Source organism: Hydractinia symbiolongicarpus, chromosome 8 (genome assembly GCF_029227915.1).
Source record: "Hydractinia symbiolongicarpus strain clone_291-10 chromosome 8, HSymV2.1, whole genome shotgun sequence".
Lineage (NCBI taxonomy): Eukaryota > Metazoa > Cnidaria > Hydrozoa > Anthoathecata > Hydractiniidae > Hydractinia > Hydractinia symbiolongicarpus.
Window position 1 is genome coordinate 7,235,416 of NC_079882.1, and position 24,534 is coordinate 7,259,949.

General features: G+C 34.7%; 4 protein-coding genes across 4 annotated transcripts; 2 read left to right on the top strand and 2 right to left on the bottom strand.

Moving 5' to 3' along the window:
- Positions 1-19: 19 nt before the first annotated feature.
- On the bottom strand, positions 20-7,366 carry LOC130654011 (vacuolar protein sorting-associated protein 28 homolog). Its single transcript, XM_057456514.1, has 9 exons — positions 7,192-7,366; positions 4,430-4,458; positions 3,495-3,532; positions 3,173-3,262; positions 3,054-3,093; positions 2,762-2,827; positions 2,577-2,678; positions 1,824-1,969; positions 20-1,293 (listed from the first exon to the last, which is right to left on the bottom strand). Exons 1-9 carry the CDS (start codon positions 7,226-7,228, stop codon positions 1,173-1,175), a joined length of 669 nt encoding a protein of 222 aa, XP_057312497.1. The 5' UTR covers positions 7,229-7,366; the 3' UTR covers positions 20-1,172.
- LOC130654001 (nucleoporin p58/p45-like) lies at positions 7,248-20,905 on the top strand. Its single transcript, XM_057456505.1, has 10 exons — positions 7,248-7,737; positions 18,040-18,223; positions 18,297-18,368; positions 19,070-19,169; positions 19,275-19,349; positions 19,427-19,625; positions 19,728-19,810; positions 19,886-19,976; positions 20,055-20,141; positions 20,564-20,905. The coding sequence occupies exons 1-10, from the start codon at positions 7,410-7,412 to the stop codon at positions 20,827-20,829; spliced, it is 1,485 nt and encodes a 494-aa protein (XP_057312488.1). The 5' UTR covers positions 7,248-7,409; the 3' UTR covers positions 20,830-20,905.
- LOC130654010 (uncharacterized) lies at positions 10,549-15,160 on the bottom strand. The gene is made up of 2 exons (XM_057456513.1): positions 14,695-15,160; positions 10,549-11,238 (listed from the first exon to the last, which is right to left on the bottom strand). The coding sequence occupies exons 1-2, from the start codon at positions 15,031-15,033 to the stop codon at positions 10,792-10,794; spliced, it is 786 nt and encodes a 261-aa protein (XP_057312496.1). The 5' UTR covers positions 15,034-15,160; the 3' UTR covers positions 10,549-10,791.
- LOC130654002 (F-box/LRR-repeat protein 17-like) lies at positions 20,847-23,941 on the top strand. The gene is made up of 2 exons (XM_057456506.1): positions 20,847-21,960; positions 23,626-23,941. Exons 1-2 carry the CDS (start codon positions 21,002-21,004, stop codon positions 23,930-23,932), a joined length of 1,266 nt encoding a protein of 421 aa, XP_057312489.1. The 5' UTR covers positions 20,847-21,001; the 3' UTR covers positions 23,933-23,941.
- Positions 23,942-24,534: the final 593 nt, after the last annotated feature.

Consider the following 24,534-nt stretch of genomic DNA (forward strand, 5'->3'; position numbering starts at 1 on the left):
AAGAAAAGAACTCATCAAGAAAAGAACTTTCTACATGTGTGTTTATTTTTTGTCATAAAAGAAAACGCATCATTATACAAACAAAATAAAAACAAACAAACAAACAAATAAATAAAAACTAACATGATTTTAACAAACCCTCTGATAAATTTCATTATGTAATTCCATAAAATAAACAGTGAAAAGAATGCCATCTTCAGATGTCTGGCGACACACACGCACATACACACATAAACCCCTCTTCAGTATGAATCACGAGCTCTATTTTTCGTCACGTCATCAAAACATTCGCTGTTTATTTTTCATCAAAAGTATCTATCTTTATCTTGTTTTAACATTATGAAAGTAGGTAGCCCTTAATAAGTTCTAAGTTTAATCTCATATATGACTCGATAAACATTACAAAGAGAAGAGGGCTTATTGCGAGGATTCTCCAGCTCATGTAGCCTGGTTTTTATATTCACTACCCTGGTTTCCATGAAAAGAACACTTTTTAAAACATATGATTCTAAAAATTCAGATAATTTTCTACTCCATATGTTTGACTTAAAAAAATAGTTTTTAAAAGACTTAAAGTTACTTCGTGTAACAAAAAACACAAAATTTACTTTCAAACACAATAAAAAAATTAACTTTAAATTACCTGATGAACTCAACTACTGAAAACATTCGGACATTTGAAATCAAAACAGGAGCCTTCAATACAAATTCGACATGCCAATGTTTTTTAGCTAATTAGAAAATTAACTTTATGAAGGATAAACAGAGTTTAATCTTTTATACCTATGTACATATAAAGCTGGAAATAACGAAACACATAATTACGAAAACACAACTATATTAGATATTCAAAAAGTCGAGGTAAACCAAAGCCATAAGGAATCGTTTATTATGCATATAAAAAGGAAACATCAAAGTAACAGCTAATTCATTATACTGTTTCATAATCTTTATATAAACAACACTCAATTTAAAATTTTTACGTCATTCACCATCGCAGCCAAGCCAAGGTCATCATTCATGACATTCAATAATTAACAACTCTTTCACTAGATTTTTTCAAATTTATAAAAATCTATTTAAATTTTCAGGCGGTTTTCTTTTTACAATACAGCCGGATCATCTTTTAGGTAATAATTTACTGCAAAATGGTCGTTGGGTTTCTTTTTAATTTATGAATGTTGTAACAGTCTATTAAAAGCGTTATATCCTTGCTCGATTTCAAATGTCATTTGTCTCGCTTGCTCGTCACTTAATTCATCGTGAGCTCTCATTTCGCCGAATATTTTTAACCTAAAAAACAAGTGAATCAAACGTTAAGCAAAAGAAACCTGACACCATGAAGGATTATCTGTTATTTCCTCCAACTTTTTCACGTAAAGGCGCCCTACACAAAATATATCCACATATTATTGGAAAAAAACATAAAGTTATAATACTCATCACGAGAGAGGATTACATTCACAGCTTAAGGATTTAATGAACGAAAACACGAGAAAAATATATCAAGCTTTAGCAAGGAAAATGTTCTATACAAATCCTAAATTGTGGATTACTCTCTCAAACGTCGGTCGTATTATTTTGACTTGTCAAGAAGTGTTTGAAACACCGAAACAAAAGTTTATCGTTGATTCTGCATGTCAAACGTAATCAACAAAAATCAACATGTTAATATGCCATGCATAAAAAGGACACTCATTTCCGTGTTGTGTACAAAATGACTTCAGCATTAAACTGACGTCTCGCTTCCTTCTCTGCATCTTTAGCACAACATAAAGCTCTCCTCCATCATGGTTTTTTTGGTAAAAAAAACACAAACATACCATTTCTCAATTGACACTTTTCCTTCAAAGTCTTCTGAAACAACACTAAATCTGTCCATGGTTAGTTTCAAGTCCAATAGCACTGGCTGAATTTCATCCTTCGCTCGAATTTGTAACCTCAGATTGTCCATAATAGTGATAAATAGCTAAAAACAAGCAAATAAGTGCAAAAACAAAAAAACACGAAAAAACCGACATGTGGGAAAAGAAAAAATTGTTTTTTTAAGTCGCCATCTTTAGTCAAGTACACTTTCTTTCACCTAAGCAAGAATCGTCGACTTAAATAATACAAATATATATAACTAGGGATGTAACTGAGAAATTAAGTCGTCATCAAAGTAGGTGTACCTTGTCAAGAAGAACAAATGGCTGACATTACGTGGCGAAATTTGCACTTAAGGAATAATCCAAAGTTCTTAATATAAATAATAAGCCAATACACCTTTTTTCTTAAAAAAATGTGTATACAGTAGTTCTTAAATTTGTAATTATCGATTGAAATAAACGTAAAACGAGTATCGAGCGCCAAACATGTTTCAAGCATATTACAGTGACTGTGAAAGAATAAATGTGGTACATCAATTTTTGACATTCTTATCAGACCCTTTGTTAAGTGGGAAAATTAACCATAGGACTGCCAAGTAGAAAGGTCGATGCACTTACAACCGACTCTCAATATTTAATATTGCTCCTTAGTTGGTTCAAGTTAGTTTCTACAAAAGTATTTTAAAATAAACATACATACATACATACCGAAACTATATCTGCGATAGATTTGCTCGTATTGCCTTTATCATCTTTGATAGTTATTGGTTTATCTTCTCTGATTCTTTCTAATGCAGCTGGGCAATCAAGCTAAATAGGTAAAAGTTCTTACTAACCGAATGGACAGTAAATAATATAGGTGTACAAGAAGACAAAGCTGTGTATTGACTCACTCTGTATTTCTTGGTGAATACTTCAACTGTTGGGAAATCAGCGCTTTGTACTTGTTTAAACGCTGCCTAAGACAGTAAAGGCGATTAATCAAAATACTTTAACCTTTCTGAAATCTTTACTTAGTTATTTTGTCCTTAAAGAGCAGACAAAATGAATAAAAAAACCTTGCCAAAATACGTAAATTATGTTGTTTTATTTAAATATAGGTGCAGTATTAAAAATCTCATGACAAAATATTTATATTTTTGAGGATGGTTTAACTTTAGTTAGGCATTAGTGAAATCTGCTTACCTTGTATTGTACTAGTAATTTATTGCATGCTGAATTGTACCTATAGAACGAAAAGTGATAGAAGCATAAGTGTGGAAGTATTAACGCACAGCTATTGTTTAAAAAACAAGAATACTTACTCTTTCGGAGTGACTGCATCCCGAATGTAAGCTTTTTCTAAACTCTGCAATGTATTTATAACGGCAAACAAATCAGCCATATTATCAAATCTAAATGCGTAAATACAAAACTAGTGAAATTTTCAGCTTTTTTTCCTTATTGGTGAAAAAAGCTTGTTAAAATGCCCAAATTCTGACTTAGTGACTAATATTTTTTTCCTGTACAAAATTTTTCTCGACTATTCTTTACCCACTGAATAATCAGCTAAATATTTTTGACAACCAAATAAAAATTGTTTATAACAATAAACTCCAGTATAAACAAAACATTGAAATTACATACTTTTCTCTTTCTCTTGCATTGGTGTAAAGTTTGACTTCCTAAAAAAATAAATATATTTGATTATAGGGTGTGACCAAAGAAACCAGGAATGCCACTCCCTAATATCTAAATTTATGTTATGCAGACTGAATGGTATTGAATGGTATCTTTCAAAACGAAGTTAGAAAACTATTAGGCGCAACATGATTCCATTTGTCAAATTCAATTTTTCGAATTCGAATTTTGCATTAAAATGTAATAAGGATACACAAACCATTTTCTTGAACTTGAAGGATACACGACCAATTTGTTAAATTAAAAAAATTTGTTTGGATGCTGTATCATCCGGTTTATGCAGACTTGAAAGTGGAATTATTCAACACACAGGTTTTTTCTAATTTTTTTTAAAATTATAACAGATGTTTTATTTATTTCAAGAAATAAGTGACAAGCGTTGTTTTATTTGCAGAAAGAAAAAAAAAAGCTGTTGCCAATTTGGGCAAGTTGGTTCTCGGGTTTAGAGCAGAGCATTCTTCTTGAGCCTTTCACTCTCAACTGCACAGGAAATACTGACAGATATCAAAACAACAAGGTAGGTATTCACATGAGCCCAATGCTTACTTTATGATTGATGAGAAACTAAATACATGAATTAAGGGGCTCAAAAAAATAATTTATATTCGTTATTTTGGCGCAGCATGCAGACTTAAATAGCAAGAGTATTGCAATTTCATGATTTCTATACGAGGGCACAAACATGCCTTTATACACACCAAAAATACTTTGAGACCTAAAAAAATATACACCATTACTGATATAAAAATTTAGGCAGAGTGACAGTCTGAAGATGAAAACTTTTTTATTTAATTCCACATTTTTTTAACCACCTTCTTCGAACAGAAAACAAAACGTTTTATTAAATGAAAATAGAAATAAAAATCGTAAAAAATTCTTACCTGTAAAAGCTCTGGACGCATACCTTGCCCTGCAATAAAAAAAAACTAATGAAAATAATGCATTTATGGAGCACATAAAAACAACAACACTGACAACGCCTGTTTATATAAGGGCCAGCTTGGGTGACTTCTTAAATAAAATTTGCACTTTCTGGCCGATAAATCCAAAATTACCCAAATTATGTGGGTTTTTTTTAATTTTTAAAAAGAAAGCAGGAAAAATTGAGTTTTGTAAAAATACCCAACTTGCTCAAAAATTTACTGTTTTCTTGGGCGAGTAGACAAACCATTGTCCCTGCCAATTCCTTTAGCCTTACTGCTGGATCAGCAGAGCCCATTTAAGCATGTATTATTTATTTCTATTTTCTACCATGCAGCGGAAAAAAAACAAATGTATCACTTTTTTTACTTAATAAGTCAAATTCCCTCAGTCTCAAGTAAACCCAATTTTTTGCCTGCTTACTTAACGCTCTGGGTGGTTATTTTTAAAAACACTGTCTCATCATTTGAATAAAACTGTGAAAAAGAAAAAAAATACTAAAAATTTTTTGGTCTACAGCTTAAGTATGGATTGGCTAGATAAATGAATTAAGATTTTTAACAATTTTCTTTTGACTTTTGTGATCACGAATAAACAGTGAGGATTAAAAAAAATCATCTTTACACATAAAGCGTATTGACTCGAACTTTTCTGTAAACGAATTGTCCAAACCTACTCTTTCTTTCCTTGTAACTATTTTACAGATTGCACATCCTGAACAAAACAGTGACCGTTGTTTTGGGAAAGAATAGCTCTGACAAAATTTTTAAACTGCAACATTAGTTTTTAGAAGAGAAACATTAAATTTGTTAATTGTAAAAGTTACACATGTATCAGCAAGTTAAGAGATTAACTTGCTGATACATTAGCAAGTTCACATTAAATTAAAAGCACTAGCTTTTAAAAACAGAGGGTGCCAAAAGCCGCAAACGCCCGTATATATAACGGCGAGTTCGGGCAACTTTTCAAATTAAATTGACAGTTGTTGTCCGAAACCGCCCGCACTTGCCCGCAACTTTCCTGAAGTGCAATACCATGTGGACGAAAGTTGGAAGAAGGCGTTTGAAGATAAAGGAGTTAATAAAGTTTATATATAAGTTATTTATTAAGTAAATCTTATTATAAAATATTAAAAACAGTTCTTTTAAGAACTTCACTACTACATAGTAAGTTTATTTTAATTTTTATAGTTTTTGAATCATTAGTGCATGTTTTCTTTTCTTTTTCGGGCGTTGTTCGGGTCTATGCTGGGGTTTTCGGGCAAATACTCGATTTTTTTTCAAAACGCTGAACTCGTCCGAAACGCCCGCACTTTTTAAGGCATATAGACCATTTCAAAGATTATGCGCCAATATGAAATTGCGGTGGTGCAAGTTGAACTTTGGACTTCACGTTTTATTCAGTCTTTTGCCTAATGGAATTGCTGGCGGCAGGGCAGTTTTGCTTTTTGTTATCTGTTTTTATCTTTGTGATACTAATTTTATGATATAATTTTGAAAAATACTTTCATTAGGCACTTATTTGTACTTTTTGTGAAGCTGCTTTGTGCATTATATAAAGATATTGGCATTGGATTTTTAATTTGGATTATACTTTACTTTAGAGAGAAATTTTGGATATCAGAAATACCTTACTGGATTTGGACTTGAACTTTGTTTTTGAATTTGTAAAGAAATGTTTAGGTTGTAGTATTTGTGAAGATCTAGAGAGTTATAATCCATTGTGAAAATATTTGTCAAAACTCTACAATGTTATCTATTCCTAAAGTGAAACTTAAGCTCGCAAAATAATCTGGCTTCTTCTCTATGATAGTGTAAATACGGTGAAGAGAGTCAGTCGCAAATTTTAGGAATAGAGTCATTAGTCATTTTAGTTGCAAATAATTTTTATTATTTTCATAATTTTGTTTTTCGGTGATAATTACACTAATCTGTATGTTTGTCCCTTGATTCGTCTTAAACACTCTTATCTTTGAGTCTTTCAAGAGTTGTATTAGAAAGAATACCTGTCTTTCCTTTCTGCTGTCGCTATTGCCCTATAATTTTTTTGTACGCCTCCCTTATTGAAAAATATCAAAAAGGGAAAAATGATGAGTTTAGTTTACTAGACTAAAGTGGTATTTGATTTTTTGTTTTTCTATGTTATTTGTTTCAGTCGCAATGTATATTTTACATAAGGTTTTGTTATATATATATACATGTTTTTCCTTTATCGGTTTCTTTATCAATTATAACAATTTAATACTAAAGTGTAAATATTTTTGATAAATAAATAAATTATCCTGTAAAGCTCGTTTGAATTATTGACATAATAAGTTCCATTGCAGAAAAAGCTCTGGCGATTAACTCAACTATTGCTCAGTCCACGGGCAGACAAGAAGTCAGTCAGTTCTAAAACTAAGTTCTAAAAAATTGTTTGTTTTAGGAGAGTTTTCTACTACGGCATATAGGGTTCAAAGTTCATCTTGCACCACCTGTCTTCGAAAATCCATAATGGCGCATAATCTCCGAAATGGTCTATGCGGCTTATCGGCACCCTCGTTTTTTAAACACTGTATGGCTATTATAGTTAGCCTAGTAGTTAGCTACTAGCTAGTCTACTAACAACTAGCTAGCTAACTAGCTTAGTTGGGCACTAGCTCTAGAGATAGCTCTCTAGCTATGCTATAGCTAGCTAGCTAGCTATAAATATCATTTGATGACGAAAAAAATTTTGGAGTTACCTTGAGCAGGTTGCTGTCCAAACCCTGAAGTATACATATATTTATTATTTACAAAGTATAGGCATCCACAAATTCTAAGGCTATAAGAAAGTAATGACAATGCGATTTCATAACATTATGGCTGGCTGGCTACGGATAGACTTTTCCTTCCTTGTAATCGTCCGCCGTTTAATTTGTGGCAACTATTGTCTCAGTTACCCCAGATTTTTGAAAAAAATATGGCGGCTGGATTTTCTTTCTCAGCGCAGCCAAGCCTCTTTGGGGGAAAACCTGCAGGAAATACAACTTCCACAGGGTCTGGGTTTGGAACTTCGTCATTACAATCCAATAGCCTTTTTGGTGCAAAGACAACGACAACACCGCAAATAAATTTTGGAGGATTCGGATCAACAACAACACCACCTACCTCCCAGTCAAGTCTCTTTGGAGCTAAAAGTACTGCTTCAACAACATCCTCGTTTGGATCTGCTGGATTTACTGGGCTTCAAAGTAAAACAACTAGTACAACTGGATTTTCCTTTGGAACACCAGCGATTGCTACCTCTGGTAATGTATTTTTTAAAAAATGATTCTCCCATTGGGGTTTCTAATTAGCTAGCTAGCTAGCTAGCGTATAATCCGCCATCCACGTCATTGGACCCTCAAAAAAGGTATATATAACATGACCATAATTATAATCAGTTAACTGAGATAACAATATATATCAAAAATGACCACCGTTGCACTTGACTATCTTATCCAAATTTTCAGTGCGTGACAAAAAATGTTTGGTTAGTGTCCTTTTGCGGACTCAGAAAAGGTTCGCTCTGTCAGTCGCCCATAAAAAAAACACACTTTTTTTTCAAAAAAGGTTACATTATTTTCCTAAAACATCTGGTATAGTCAAAGTCAGGTGCCGTCATACTCGAGAGATTGGGTGTAACGGCCACCACCTTGCAAAAATTAACATTACTTGCGGCGCATAAAAAGGCAGTTGAGGTACTTTTACTAACGCGCGAATTGAAGATTGTTCTTTTTAGGCCAGGCATGAAAATAAGTAGAAACAATTTTAATTTTCTTATTTCTTATTTACTTTCTTTTTAGGTCATAAAAACAAAAACTTACACATAAATGTAGTTTGAGCTTTAAAATCTTTAGGAATGGCTTTCTTAATAAGAATGAAACTATAATAAAAAAATACAATGTAGCATCCTTTAACTGTCTTTCTGTACACACACTCTTTACTGTTGCGATTAGAAGCCATTTCGGCATCAGCCGCATCGCTGCTAATTTTGGCTTTCTTTTTAAATGCTAACATTGATTGTATTTTTTGTTTTGTATCTACTGGTTCCACCACCACTCCAATTTTCACAGAAGATGGAGTAAATGGTATAGATATATGGTGCTGGACGTCATTATATAAGATGTCTTTAGCTGTTGATGTTTCAATTTTCGGAAGCGTTTTCTTTTTCCCAGACATAAGTTTTTGAAATGGAAATTTCAAATTCTACAATTGTTTCTTTTTCAGTTTCTGTCTTACCTAATACAAACCAGATAACATAACCATTGGTAACTTTTTGGAGAGGCGTATGTGATGCATGAATCGCAAAGAAGAGCATAATCTGTCAGTTTCGTTCCAACTTGCTCGACAGTTGACAACCACAAGTTTTGAATTGGCCCCTAATCACGTGACTCTACCCATACCTTTTTCAAAGTTTGACACTAGAAAAATAATGGAAAAAAATAATAAATCTTAAAGAATGCTTTGTGATTGGCGATAGGAAAAAGTTACATACTTGCGATATGTGTTGTCCTGTAGCGAGAGTTAAAGAAAACCAAAAACTGCCCATCAATATTCTCTTCCATGTTTCAGTTAAAATAAACAGAAACTACCTACAAGGCATTCGATTGCACAGATCGAATTTGGTACGTCACAAGAGAAATCGATTACTCAGATCTAATCGTGTATTGTATTTTAAAGGCTGCTTTATACATGTGCAATATTTTTCATGTTTATATTCTTGATATTTTCCGTTTTGTTAAATGCAAAAATTGTAGTGAAGTGTATCCCAGGGCTTGTGAGAAAAGGAAGAAGAAGGCTTGCTCATCATCATCATCATTCTCAGCTTAACGTCCGTTTTTCATGCTAGCATGGGTTGGACGGGGTATATTAATGACCCTCTTCCAATCTGATCTAGACTGTGTTAGATCTAAACTCAACTTCCTCTGTATTAAGTCTGTCCTTATAACCTCCTCAGGGAATTCCATGAGACGCGTGCGATTGCACGCACACGCGCCCACACACACGCAACAGCTATTCAGGTGTGCCATTCATCGCACACGCTTATACGCTCTCTACTTGCATTAAATAAAAAAATTAACGAAGGAATTATAAAAGTTGATTTTCTACAGCGTAGTTAATCAATCGTTTTACATCGACAGCTTCAACTGTATCATTAAAAACAGTTTATAACCACTTGTGGTTAAATTAAATTTTTTTAAAAAGTTAATTAAAAGCCGTGTTTTTTCCCGTGTTTAAATAAAATGTGTTTTTTTCTGCCTGTGTAAAATTAAATGTGTGTTGAACATTTTATTTTAAAATTAAATTTAACTTAAAATAAAACCTCAATAAAGAAAAAGTGACTGTGTGATGTGTAGCACGCGTGTTGTTTTCTTTGTGGAATTTCCTGCTCCTGCTAAGTCCTTCTCGGGTCTGCCTCTTGGCTTTTGTTAGGGTTTCCGGCCAAACACCCAAAACCAGATCAGGGCACAAAATACGGCATATGTTTGGAACAAAATGATTTTGAAAGGTTCAAACTAAATACAATGAAACTAAATTTAAATAATTGATAAATAGTTGATAGGAAAAACGGCAAGCCTGTTGAAAATGAGAAAACAAAACCACATGAATAAAACTCACCAGCTTGCCAGAATATTGTGCTGAATGCCCTGATAAAATTTGCTTGTTAAGACTAACTTGAATTGAGAATTTTAAATATTTAAATTTGAATTTGAAAATAAGTAAAAAACGCTTGATGTTGATGCAACTCTCGCTTATACCTTGGAGTTTGAGAGGAAGACTTTTTACATGTTGAACTAAAAATATATATATTACAAGAAATGATCGCGTTGGGACATGACATATAATAAACTATACAACAATTAACGAAACATTGGGAGAGTTACAAATGAACACAGTGATGGAGAACAGATAAAAAGAACAAGTGAGACATTGAACGAGAATGAAGACATAGGGGACAATGAACAAACATGGTACACACAAGTTTTTCAAAATTTTACTTTTCAAATAATAACGCAACAGCTTTGCCCCAAGAACTATCAAGTCTCTACACTTCCTTACCCAATTATCCTCCTCCATTCTTTCCAAAGCCCCAGCCAATTCAATCTTCTTATCTTTATAACATCTTTAATTCTACGGATGCTTAGCCTGATTCTTAGCTCATCTGAACTCTTTCTGTCTCTCAGACTGGCGTTACACATCCACCTAACCATTCTCATTACATTTCTTTATAAACGGTCAAGATCTTCCTGCTTCACTGCTCACTACCGTACAACATATCACTTCTTACAACACAGGCCTCATACAACCCACCTTTTACCTCAACTGACAAGACTCAAAGGAAGTAACTCTCTGAACTTTTTCCAAGCAGAACCTATCCTGCAAGTAACACTTCTTCCAACACCCCCTTCACTGCCCAACATATCACCTAAGTAACAGAACTTCTCAACTATCTCTAACGAGCCACTGTTGTACATCAGTAAAGCTGGAAATACTTCATTCTCTATAATCTCACCTTTGCAACGCTTGCATACAAACTGAATGTCAGCTCTTAACCTTCCACTAATACTACTGCACTTCTTATGTACCCAATGCTTGCAAGTCTGACAAAAAATTGAGTTACTACCAACCCCTTTCCTGAGAACTGCACAAGGCCACTTTCCAACTACAAGGTCACACTTGGCTGCAATGCTACTAATCATGACTTTAGACTTTGCTGTGTTCACCCTTAGCCCTTTCTCTTCTAGTCCTTTCTTCCACTTCTCAAACTTTTCAACTAATTCTTCCATCAACTCTGCTATGAGAACCAAGTCATCTGCATACAATAACTCCTGATTCAGTTTACATGCAATTTATAATCAGAAAAAGATCGCGGCGTGGTTGTGAGGTGACATGAAGAAAAGAAAAGATAAGAATGTTGGTAGATTTTGACAAGAAAAAAATACATTTATTTGTGGACAAATAAGCCGGATCCGACATGTACTATCTATCATCCGATAATGCCCTGATGGATCCTTCAACTCTGTGAAATTTGGAAAACACGTTTGCTTTCTGATGACTAGCAAAAATACTTTAAAAATTAAAATATTCATTAGAAAACATTCTCGAATCATTGGACCCTCAAAAAAGGTATATATAACATGACCATAATTATAATCAGTTAACTGAGATAACAATATATATCAAAAATGACCACCGTTGCACTTGACTATCTTATCCAAATTTTCAGTGCGTGACAAAAAATGTTTGGTTAGTGTCCTTTTGCGGACTCAGAAAAGGTTCGCTCTGTCAGTCGCCCATAAAAAAAACACACTTTTTTTTCAAAAAAGGTTACATTATTTTCCTAAAACATCTGGTATAGTCAAAGTCAGGTGCCGTCATACTCGAGAGATTGGGTGTAACGGCCACCACCTTGCAAAAATTAACATTACTTGCGGCGCATAAAAAGGCAGTTGAGGTACTTTTACTAACGCGCGAATTGAAGATTGTTCTTTTTAGGCCAGGCATGAAAATAAGTAGAAACAATTTTAATTTTCTTATTTCTTATTTACTTTCTTTTTAGGTCATAAAAACAAAAACTTACACATAAATTTAGTTTGAGCTTTAAAATCTTTAGGAATGGCTTTCTTTAGGAATGGCTTTCTTAATAAGAATGAAACTATAATAAAAAAATACAATGTAGCATCCTTTAACTGTCTTTCTGTACACACACTCTTTACTGTTGCGATTAGAAGCCATTTCGGCATCAGCCGCATCGCTGCTAATTTTGGCTTTCTTTTTAAATGCTAACATTGATTGTATTTTTTGTTTTGTATCTACTGGTTCCACCACCACTCCAATTTTCACAGAAGATGGAGTAAATGGTATAGATATATGGTGCTGGACGTCATTATATAAGATGTCTTTAGCTGTTGATGTTTCAATTTTCGGAAGCGTTTTCTTTTTCCCAGACATAAGTTTTTGAAATGGAAATTTCAAATTCTACAATTGTTTCTTTTTCAGTTTCTGTCTTACCTAATACAAACCAGATAACATAACCATTGGTAACTTTTTGGAGAGGCGTATGTGATGCATGAATCGCAAAGAAGAGCATAATCTGTCAGTTTCGTTCCAACTTGCTCGACAGTTGACAACCACAAGTTTTGAATTGGCCCCTAATCACGTGACTCTACCCATACCTTTTTCAAAGTTTGACACTAGAAAAATAATGGAAAAAAATAATAAATCTTAAAGAATGCTTTGTGATTGGCGATAGGAAAAAGTTACATACTTGCGATATGTGTTGTCCTGTAGCGAGAGTTAAAGAAAACCAAAAACTGCCCATCAATATTCTCTTCCATGTTTCAGTTAAAATAAACAGAAACTACCTACAAGGCATTCGATTGCACAGATCGAATTTGGTACGTCACAAGAGAAATCGATTACTCAGATCTAATCGTGTATTGTATTTTAAAGGCTGCTTTATACATGTGCAATATTTTTCATGTTTATATTCTTGATATTTTCCGTTTTGTTAAATGCAAAAATTGTAGTGAAGTGTATCCCAGGGCTTGTGAGAAAAGGAAGAAGAAGGCTTGCTCATCATCATCATCATTCTCAGCTTAACGTCCGTTTTTCATGCTAGCATGGGTTGGACGGGGTATATTAATGACCCTCTTCCAATCTGATCTAGACTGTGTTAGATCTAAACTCAACTTCCTCTGTATTAAGTCTGTCCTTATAACCTCCTCAGGGAATTCCATGAGACGCGTGCGATTGCACGCACACGCGCCCACACACACGCAACAGCTATTCAGGTGTGCCATTCATCGCACACGCTTATACGCTCTCTACTTGCATTAAATAAAAAAATTAACGAAGGAATTATAAAAGTTGATTTTCTACAGCGTAGTTAATCAATCGTTTTACATCGACAGCTTCAACTGTATCATTAAAAACAGTTTATAACCACTTGTGGTTAAATTAAATTTTTTTAAAAAGTTAATTAAAAGCCGTGTTTTTTCCCGTGTTTAAATAAAATGTGTTTTTTTCTGCCTGTGTAAAATTAAATGTGTGTTGAACATTTTATTTTAAAATTAAATTTAACTTAAAATAAAACCTCAATAAAGAAAAAGTGACTGTGTGATGTGTAGCACGCGTGTTGTTTTCTTTGTGGAATTTCCTGCTCCTGCTAAGTCCTTCTCGGGTCTGCCTCTTGGCTTTTGTTAGGGTTTCCGGCCAAACACCCAAAACCAGATCAGGGCACAAAATACGGCATATGTTTGGAACAAAATGATTTTGAAAGGTTCAAACTAAATACAATGAAACTAAATTTAAATAATTGATAAATAGTTGATAGGAAAAACGGCAAGCCTGTTGAAAATGAGAAAACAAAACCACATGAATAAAACTCACCAGCTTGCCAGAATATTGTGCTGAATGCCCTGATAAAATTTGCTTGTTAAGACTAACTTGAATTGAGAATTTTAAATATTTAAATTTGAATTTGAAAATAAGTAAAAAACGCTTGATGTTGATGCAACTCTCGCTTATACCTTGGAGTTTGAGAGGAAGACTTTTTACATGTTGAACTAAAAATATATATATTACAAGAAATGATCGCGTTGGGACATGACATATAATAAACTATACAACAATTAACGAAACATTGGGAGAGTTACAAATGAACACAGTGATGGAGAACAGATAAAAAGAACAAGTGAGACATTGAACGAGAATGAAGACATAGGGGACAATGAACAAACATGGTACACACAAGTTTTTCAAAATTTTACTTTTCAAATAATAACGCAACAGCTTTGCCCCAAGAACTATCAAGTCTCTACACTTCCTTACCCAATTATCCTCCTCCATTCTTTCCAAAGCCCCAGCCAATTCAATCTTCTTATCTTTATAACATCTTTAATTCTACGGATGCTTAGCCTGATTCTTAGCTCATCTGAACTCTTTCTGTCTCTCAGACTGGCGTTACACATCCACCTAACCATTCTCATTACATTTCTTTATAAACGGTCAAGATCTTCCTGCTTCACTGCTCACTACCGTACAACATATCACTTCTTACAACACAGGCCTCATACAACCCACCTTTTACCTCAACTGACAAGACTCAAAGGAAGTAACTCTCTGAACTTTTTCCAAGCAGAACCTATCCTGCAAGTAACACTTCTTCCAACACCCCCTTCACTGCCCAACATATCACCTAAGTAACAGAACTTCTCAACTATCTCTAACGAGCCACTGTTGTACATCAGTAAAGCTGGAAATACTTCATTCTCTATAATCTCACCTTTGCAACGCTTGCATACAAACTGAATGTCAGCTCTTAACCTTCCACTAATACTACTGCACTTCTTATGTACCCAATGCTTGCAAGTCTGACAAAAAATTGAGTTACTACCAACCCCTTTCCTGAGAACTGCACAAGGCCACTTTCCAACTACAAGGTCACACTTGGCTGCAATGCTACTAATCATGACTTTAGACTTTGCTGTGTTCACCCTTAGCCCTTTCTCTTCTAGTCCTTTCTTCCACTTCTCAAACTTTTCAACTAATTCTTCCATCAACTCTGCTATGAGAACCAAGTCATCTGCATACAATAACTCCTGATTCAGTTTACATGCAATTTATAATCAGAAAAAGATCGCGGCGTGGTTGTGAGGTGACATGAAGAAAAGAAAAGATAAGAATGTTGGTAGATTTTCCTTTGCTTGTTTTATCCTTCTGTTAGAAATCCAGACACCCGAATCAAAGCAGTGCATTTTTTTTTCATTGGACGTTCAGTCGGAGGACACTAACTAAACATATTTTTGTGTCACGCCCAATCTGGATCTGGGATAGCTAGCTTCATAGATGAGTTGTTGATGAGTTTAGCTTCACAGAATGTTATGTGATTTTGAATTTAGAACATTGTACATGCTTGCATTAGCATATACTTTCTTCATTACATGATTATCTGAACAAACATCTCTGGCAACGATATGGCAACTGCGCTTGCTACAACTTTATGGTTATGACTATAGCTTATAAACCACTTTCCACATGACGTAGTTGCTTTGATTTCAGAACAATGGGCACACCTTTGTGTAGGTAAAAAAGCAGGACTCTCACAGGGTAAAATGGTTATTAATAAAGTCCAAGAGGAAGTGGAATTAAATTTTAACTATATACATTCCTCTAATTCTTCTTCAAAAATTTCACTAATTTTAAGGGAATATTTATTTTTTTGGATTACTTTGATTACTGTGGGCTATTGTTTATATTTTCTACATACAGAAAAACTTTTTAACTTTTTTAAACATTGGCAAGTCATCTATATGATTTAAACTCAAACAGTCAGAGAATACTAGAACTTTACATTGTCAGACTATAATACTCCTTGCTGAACAAATTTCATATCCTTATGGAAATGATAATTTATTTGGTTTATTTGATCCAAAAGCAGGCCTCTTAATAAAACCTATACGATCGCGTTCCTGCATGCTGTCATATGGGTAATTTTTTTCATGCACATAAAACCACATTAGATAAGGAACATTGGTATTTATATAAATTTGCTGATTTTTTTAATTCATTTTATTATTAAAGTTTTTCCAACGTAGCTATTTTATTTTATTTTAACAGCCCTTAAAATTAGCGCTGGCATTGGGCACTGCCAACGTAATTGCCAACGTAAAATAAGACACTGTAATTTTGTTATGAAATTTTTAAATAACAATAATTTCGGTATAAAATAATTAAATTCGATTTTCAGTAAGTTAGGCTGGACTTAAGCGCCACCAAAATCACAAAGCTTATGAATGCCAAGATAAAAAATGTTGGTGTTATTATGAGAACGTCAGGTATAAAGAACATTAAAGTCGGCCCCTTTCCTTCATGCTGACACTCTTATGCTCAGCTGGTGCATTACACTGAGACTCAAACAAAAGACGGAAGACCATTTGGAACCATGCCACAAGTCAGTCCGACCTTCATCGTCACAGAGAATACTGGGAGAAGAGTGCGCACCCATGCAAGTTAAATACAACCAGAACATGGCCGAGGTTGGGTGTCCTGTACATTAATACAGCTTTCGGACAAATGTTCTCGTAATGTAATACCAAAGAAAAAACATGTTGAATAAAGTTTAAAAAGGGAAAGAGGAAATCAAATATGTCTAATAATAATCGAAAAGATTGTATATCGTATTAAAAAGAAGTCCAGTAGTTCTTTCTCCTACACGACACAGCAGGCAATAAGTCAGCCCTGCCCTTGGTTTTGTGAGAAGAGATGTTCTGCGAGGATTCTAACAAATGAGTCTCCTGTACAGTTTCGCTTCATGTTAAACTGTTATGGTGACAAGCATTTTCGAAGCATGCCACTGGCAACTTCTGCGATATACAACCTAATAATGCCCTAGCCTAATGAGTTCATCACGAAACATAAAATGCCAGTTGGCAGTGAACTATTAAACTAACGAATTACACATCCGGAAGGTATGCCAATTCCCATTCATCCATTCCCATTTGTCATCGTCTTAGGAGATCGATGCATTAAAATTATGAGAGGTCTAGCTCTAGTAAAGGGTGAATGACGAAAGTTATTCCCAGCTAAAAAATTTCACTAAAAAAAAATTGCCGACGCAAATCAGTTGAAATGTATCTCACGTCGGCAGTTTTATTGCCGACGTAGAAAAATTTTAATTTCAAGGGATGACAAAGTTTTCAAAACACACTACAATGTCATCTAGAATGTATCTTTCGTTGACGTTGCACAAAACAGTTATGTTATGTTTTTTGTCAAAGTTATGTACAGGACTTAGTATACACTCTTTTATAGATGTCTTGCCAATCAAAGTTTACAAAACTTTACAAAACTTTGTGGATTTTTGTACATAAACAGGGCCGTATAGGGTAATGGATGGTATTAAATTCATACAGATTCTTTGGAAACAAACTCAAAAGGCACTAAAATGTTTGAATATTTGTTTTTTAAGTAGATTTAATTCACTTCTGTGGTTTCTCGTTTATATTTCCTACATAGAAATAGGTGTGCATGTCCATTGTTTTCAATGCAAAAACAAGACATTCCATTGCATGAAAAGTGGTCTAGAAAATAGCTTTAGATTTCTGGTTTTTTATAGACACATTAAAAAGAGAAATAGGCACATGTCACAAATATCTGGGGTATTGAATGTGTCAGTAAAGAATTCTGTTTAGCTACCTTTCATGCCCAAAAAGTATTAAAGTCACATTCAAATTTTCGACTGACAGAAATGCAGTGTCCATACTTAAGTTGCCATGAGAAATGTAAATTTGATGTTTTGGTTAGTGGGTTTTCAATTCTTGTCAATCTGACTAAGAACCGTTAAGAAGGATGTTTTTTTTTTTTTTGGTGGCAAGTATTATCTTTATACTAAAATTTCTGGTGTTGTTTAAAGGTCACGTTAGTAACCAACTGTTTCTGCAGTGGTCTTAACGTAAAGGTTTTTTCCTCAAGTTCTAATTACATCTGAAATGTCGAAGTTCTTACGAATTAAAGATCCTTCTTCATTCTTAATGGTTCTCAAATATACGGTGTTTTTGTTTCAGGAACGAGCCTGTTTGGATCTCTCGCAAAAACAACAGCATCGACAGGGTTTAGTTTGTTTGGTGCAAAAACAACAACAACAACAGCTCCCACACTTGGTTTAGGTGGAAAAACAACTTTTGGATTCGGCTCTACTCCTGCATCTGGATTTCCTCTGACATCGACCAGTATAGCGACATCCAATGCGTATGCGAATCAATTAATTTCGATTCTTGACTGCTATTGTCAGTATATGATATACATTTACTATTTTTTCTAGGGCAAAACCAGTCGAGAATCCAAAAGAGGAGAAACTTCCTGAAGAAATAAGCACTTTAGTGACTGAATTAGAGTAAGATTTTTATTTTGTGTCTATCAATATTTTAAGTTTTTTTTTTTTTTTTGCCTAACATTTTCGACTTCCCATAATATTATAAATCATTTATAACAATGACCAAATATTAACTAGAGCGTTCTCAAACGCTGTTGACATATGCTATGATGTTCTCCTCCATTTTGAAATTGATGATGCGTCAGCTAGGAAACAGTTGTATATATGATAATTTTTTCCTTTTGTCTAATACTACAATCGCGCCAAGCTCTATGTCATTTATCACTTTGTCAGAGTTTACGAAGAGTGGAAACATGATGTCATTCCTTTTCACCTACTCTACAAAAGTCAAAAAAAAAATCCTTACTAAATAGAGTTAAGGGAAGTTCAATTTTGAGAAGTGTATAGATTTCGTAGATCGAAAACTTATAAAATATTATCACTTCAAAGATTTAGTTGAAAGCACAAAGTATCACGTCTTTTCCCAATTTACTGTAGCTGAATTGAACAAACACTACACCACATCAATTCAAATGAAACAGTAAAAAGACGCAACAAGATCAGTTTCATTTCAATAATCGCATTCTGCAGCGATTTAATTTTACAGTAAAACCCTAGATAATTATATCACCTCCCCCCACAAGTATGAATGTAGCATTGATTCTTTATTATTGATCACTAACGTTTTTGTTATATTGACTCTCCATCTGTGTTGTTTACAGGAAATTCATCAAAACGCAAAAAGATGTCAAGGAGGAGATCACGAAAATATCTTCGGAGGGAATCACCAAAACAAAACAAGATATAGTTGGATTGAAGCAGGTTTGACGAAGCTGAACTTCCTGTGCCGAATGCGCTGGCACCACTCAGCACTTCTGTCATTTTACTTGTACATGTTCATATATCTCGTTTTTTAAACCTTTTTAGGGTTTAGCGTTAATAGCGAACGGCTTACAGAGGGATTCTATGGCTGTGGAGAACCTAAAGCGAGAAGTGGGACAGGTAAGCTTCCCTGCTTTGTATACACTTCAAAATGAAGCAAAATTAAAATGTTTCAATTGTTGTTCTTGCTTTATCAGGAATTGAACAACGCTGAAGTTGCCCATCGTATTAAAGACGCTGCGGCGAGTTTACAACACGATTTTAGTGCATCTATGGAGTACTTCTCTCGGTTGGTATACTCCTTTGAAACGCGAATGAATTTCTATCGGAAAGAAATTGAAGAACTAGAAACATTTTTATCGACGTCAACACCTAGAACGGATTTTACACCGCAGGGTAAACCTATTATTATTTGTTTTGCTATTTTTATTTTTCGCTGCAAACCTGATTTCACCCGACTTCTTTTGAGTTTAAATGATCAAATTTGAATTTTATTAGATCTCTCGAACGTTCTGAAGAGGGTAAACGAGTCATTCGTCGGTTTAGCTTCAGAACTTCATCAAGTACACGAATCCGTTAAGGTAGCATAATTTTTTTAAACTCCATAAATACAACCCTTACGTTTTTTTTTTGTTTTCACAATTTGAGATTTTTAGGTTCTTAAAGATCACTACATGCATTTTCGACGCATTGCTTACAGCGACATGACGGATCCGTTTGCAGCTCGAAAGAAATTACAAGACAAAGGTTAGAATTGTATTTATGTTTTAAATTTCTTTCGAGGTTGCTTGAGGTATGTACTGATGTTAGTATACTTGATTTAAGGTACAAGTAACTTGATAGGACCGTCCCCGTTCCCAATGGTGCAAGGAGCTACCATCATGTCATCAACATTTCAACCTGAAAATAAAGGTAGGGACTGGAAATAATACTTTAATAGGAGAAACTTTCGCAAGTCAAAAATCGCGAAATTAAGGCGCAAATTCTCGCAAAAATTTTCTTCAAAGAGGGCTTGAAGTAGAGTGCGAAATTCTCATGAAACGCCATTAGCGATAAAAAAACTACACGATGTTGCATCAATTCAAAGAGTTGCTCAAGAACTATCACACGTAAGCTTAACCAAAAAAAACAAAAGAAAAAAAATCGAGAGGATTTACTTCACGAACTTCAAGATATTTTGCGGTCCTAAATTTCGTAATTTTAGTTAAAAAATGTGAAATTGCAAATGTTTTGTCCTTTGAAGTTAAAATTTACGCAAAAACTTTTGAATATATAGTTATTTAAAGTCTATTTTTATGGGCAGTTTCTCAACTTCATTTCTTTTTTTTCTTCAGCAACCACAATTGGTTTATCAAACCCTATCGGATTCGGTTCAGCCTTTTCGAAACCTGTTGCTTCTGGTCTGACGCGAAGTTTGTCATTCGGTGGTACCGGAAAGTCCACTGGCTTTGGGTTGGGATCTACCTTGAGCGCTGGTGGTTCGTTGTTCAACAAGACGTCAACAGGCACGACAGCTGGGTTGAACTTAGCAGTTCCCGCCAGTAATACGTCATCATTTGTACTTCAAAAACCGCCCAGTGGAAAACGCGGAAAATTTTAAGACTGATTAATTGTTAACATCTGATACTCAGAAATGTAGAACGTAATTTTTTTAAAGAACATATTTTTGCTGTTTATCTTTTTTGCTTTTACAATACTGAATTTCATTGAATGTAAGTTTATGCTTTTATTACGTCAGTGCGCCGCTAAATGACGTCAAATGACGTCTTAGAATGCATCCTGTAATGTCGGAATGGAGTGGCAGGGAGATCGTGCTCTTCTCAGGTTGTCACCTATTGAATATTTTTAAATGGTTATCATTAAAAGATTTAACACGATGTTGTTTCGTGTGTAAAATATGGAAAAGGGTGTCTTATGATTCTAGCTTGTGGACACGACTGAGTCTGAGCTCGTTTCAATACCACCTTGGAGAGAAAGGTCTGGTCAAATTGTTGTGGGATCGGTGTAGACCTTTACTTCACAGTTTGAATCTTTCTCACATACCAGTAACACCAAGCGTTTTCAACTTATTATCGAAGTATTGTCGTTATTTAAAATGCTTGGTCCTTGTCAACTCATCCTTCGAGGGATTTAAAAACAGAGATAATTTTCACTTTCCCAACACGTTGGAGTTGTTAAACCTACGACATTCTGGTGAATCGAAAGCGTTTCTTTGCATCGCGAAGAATCTACAACGCGTCAAGTATTTCGCTTTTACTAACGGATTTCTTGTGCCGATTCAAGATTACGAGAAGCTATTCCGAGGGCTGACGAACGTCACTATACTAGATGTTAGTCATAGTTATATTGTAAATGACGACATATTAACACACGTCGCGGAAAATTGTCTGCAATTGACCTCGTTATCTATACGACATTGCAGCAATTTTTATGGCGATTCGTTAGAATTTCTTATTGAAAAGTGCCAACAACTCCGTAGTTTAAGCATTATCGGTACCGGCATTGAAGATTTTGCCTTCGAACGCTGCCCATGGAAAGATTCGAAAATAGAAGAGTTGGATATCTCGTGGTGCCGTAACATAACAAACGCTGGTCTAAACTTAATCCTTCCTAACTTGACGAGCTTACGGTATTTGCGCCTGTGTTCCTGCCAGTTTGGATTAGCAATTGATGAGTTAGTGATGGAAAATATGAGGGGGAAGCATCCATTTTTAGAAATACTTGATATCAGGTGAATATTTAAAGTTTTAACTGTAAGAGGCAACAAGATTTTGTTACAACGCGAATCAGCAATTTAGATTAGCTTTAATGCTCAGTGCAAAGCAGCGTATTACAGAGTTTGCGCGCGCGCAGTATTGTTTTTTTGTGAATTTGCAAAATCTGACAAAATCTGTGGCAATCGTCATTGATAGCTAACGGTTTATTTACCAAGTGTTAAGCCCACGAGGCTTTTGGGAGTATTTAATTGGACGATAACTTCACTTTATTTTATAAAAGAAACATTTCTTCAGTTCAGTCTGTACTTAAAAGATTTTCTGAAAAAGAATAGGGTTTAACCCCTGTTTTCTAACTTTGAAATACTTTTTAGCAAGATATCTATTCATTTACATTTTCAACTTCTTCAATATTTCACTAGCTATCAATCGAAAGTATCTATAATCGTATATTGTTATAATTATTAATTTATATATTATTAATATATATTATTAATATTTACCTGATTATATGGGGTGAGTTGACTCGGTGTTGGTCCGGTAAGCGGGTCAACCCGTTTAAAAAAATTGGATATTATATGGGAAAAGTCAACCCGGGACAAGACCTACTCTGCAGCAGGTTGAAAAAAATGCGCGTAATATTTTAAAAATTGCGGGCACAAGATGTAAAAAACAAGCGAAATTAAATCAAAATTTTTATTTTGGGAATTTATAAGCTGCTCCACAAGTTCTGAAGTCTAATTAAACTTCTACAAGTTCTAGTCTGCTGTCGCCATTTTTGTTTTTCTTTTATTTTGGATCGCAATGCGCATGCTCTTCTTTTTCAACCCAACGCCTCACTCGGCAAAGCGGTATTATATAAACCGAGTCAACCCACCTAACCAAAAGTTGAAAGAACGAGCACGCCCGCCTAGGCCGGTTGACTCACCTCATATAATGTCAAGTATTATGTTAGGAGTCATTTGCCAATATGCCGAGCTATTTAATTTTATCATGCTGAGCATGTGGCGAGCCAACACCAGGCCAACTTTTTTGCTAATAATTTTTTTATTTTCTGCCAATAAGTGTCTCTATCACTGCATGAAATTTGATGTTATCCAACCAGAAAACCTGCAGGCTATCTTACTAAATAATGCGATTTTTTTGCAGTGACGCATACCAATATGCCGCAGTTAAAAGAGGAGAAAAACAAAGCTTTTCTGAAGTCCAAGGTATAGCCGTTTTACATATTTTAGGACTCTAAAATTGCGTTGGCTTCTAGTGGCTTCAACCCTGGACTCCACCAGGGAGCTTACAGCGCCCCCTGGACCCCAGATGTTTCGGCAAATAGCTTCGCTCGTTGATTGTCACTTCCACTATGCCTAAGCCCACCCCACTTTGGAAATTGTGGCGCCGCCCCTGTATAAACATGTTTCTTATGACAAAAGCGTGTATTCGCACTGTGTGAGCTACAGCTAAAGTTTATGGATATCCTTTGGTTTTCTGGTGGAGATATATTTCGAATTATACACACTAAAATGTGTGTATGCATTTGGACTTAGATCGACATGATAAAAAAAGTATTTTGATTCAGTTTGTATGCTTCCGTATCTATTTTAAACTTGCGAACTAAAAACTACCAAATTCATGCAGTTCTTCTGTTCTCCTTCCCTTTTGTCTTGAAATCTGTATACTATTTTCAGCTACAGTCAAGCGATTGAGAACGTGCATGTTATCAACCTCGTGAAATCCTTACCACTGTTGAAACTACTTCGAATCAGCAATTGCTTACAACTCAACAAAGATCTTTTAGACAGCATTCCGCACGGTATCGAAGTGTTATCAACATTTAGCGGAAGCAATCGAGTCGTGCATGGGGCAAGAAGCTATTTACAGTTACTTGGTAGTGGTGGAAATTCCTATCTGGTATCTCCTTTGCCTGAAGTACCGTCGACCGAACGCTACAAAATGTATTCGTTTGAAAATGCTATGAAAAAATATATGCCGTAATATAATTAGTTGAACACTTAACTCGAATATGTTAAGCGTATGAATTTAATTTTTGTTTTTTCAACATTCTTGAATTTTTACATAAATATCGTTCTTCGCTGATAATTTAGGATCAAGGTATACTGGCTACATTATGAGTTTTTAGGGTGTTCAGACTTCTTTTTGATCTTTTTAACACTATATATTATTAATATTTACCTGATTATATGGGGTGAGTTGACTCGGTGTTGGTCCGGTAAGGGATTCACCCCTTTAATAGAAGATTTTCTTATAAAAAAATGTGTATTGCAAATCAGTGATTATCTCATCCCCAGGGCTCTTCTTAGCCTCATATTACAATCGTAAGAGAACCCTGGGGACGATGATACAACATTGACATACAGTATACAACATTACCTTTTATTTTTTACCACCTGTAACCTCTTTCCCAGGTTTTTTCTCTGTATGTCAAAAGTAGCCTAGAGGAGTAGGTTGATACCATCTGCTTTGACAAATATGTCCGAAAAACATGTTTTGTTCCTGAAAATTTAGAAAAAATGTTATTTGCTTGCTAAATTTAACATTTGGACTTCCTTGTTGTTAAAACAGTTCAAATGAACATG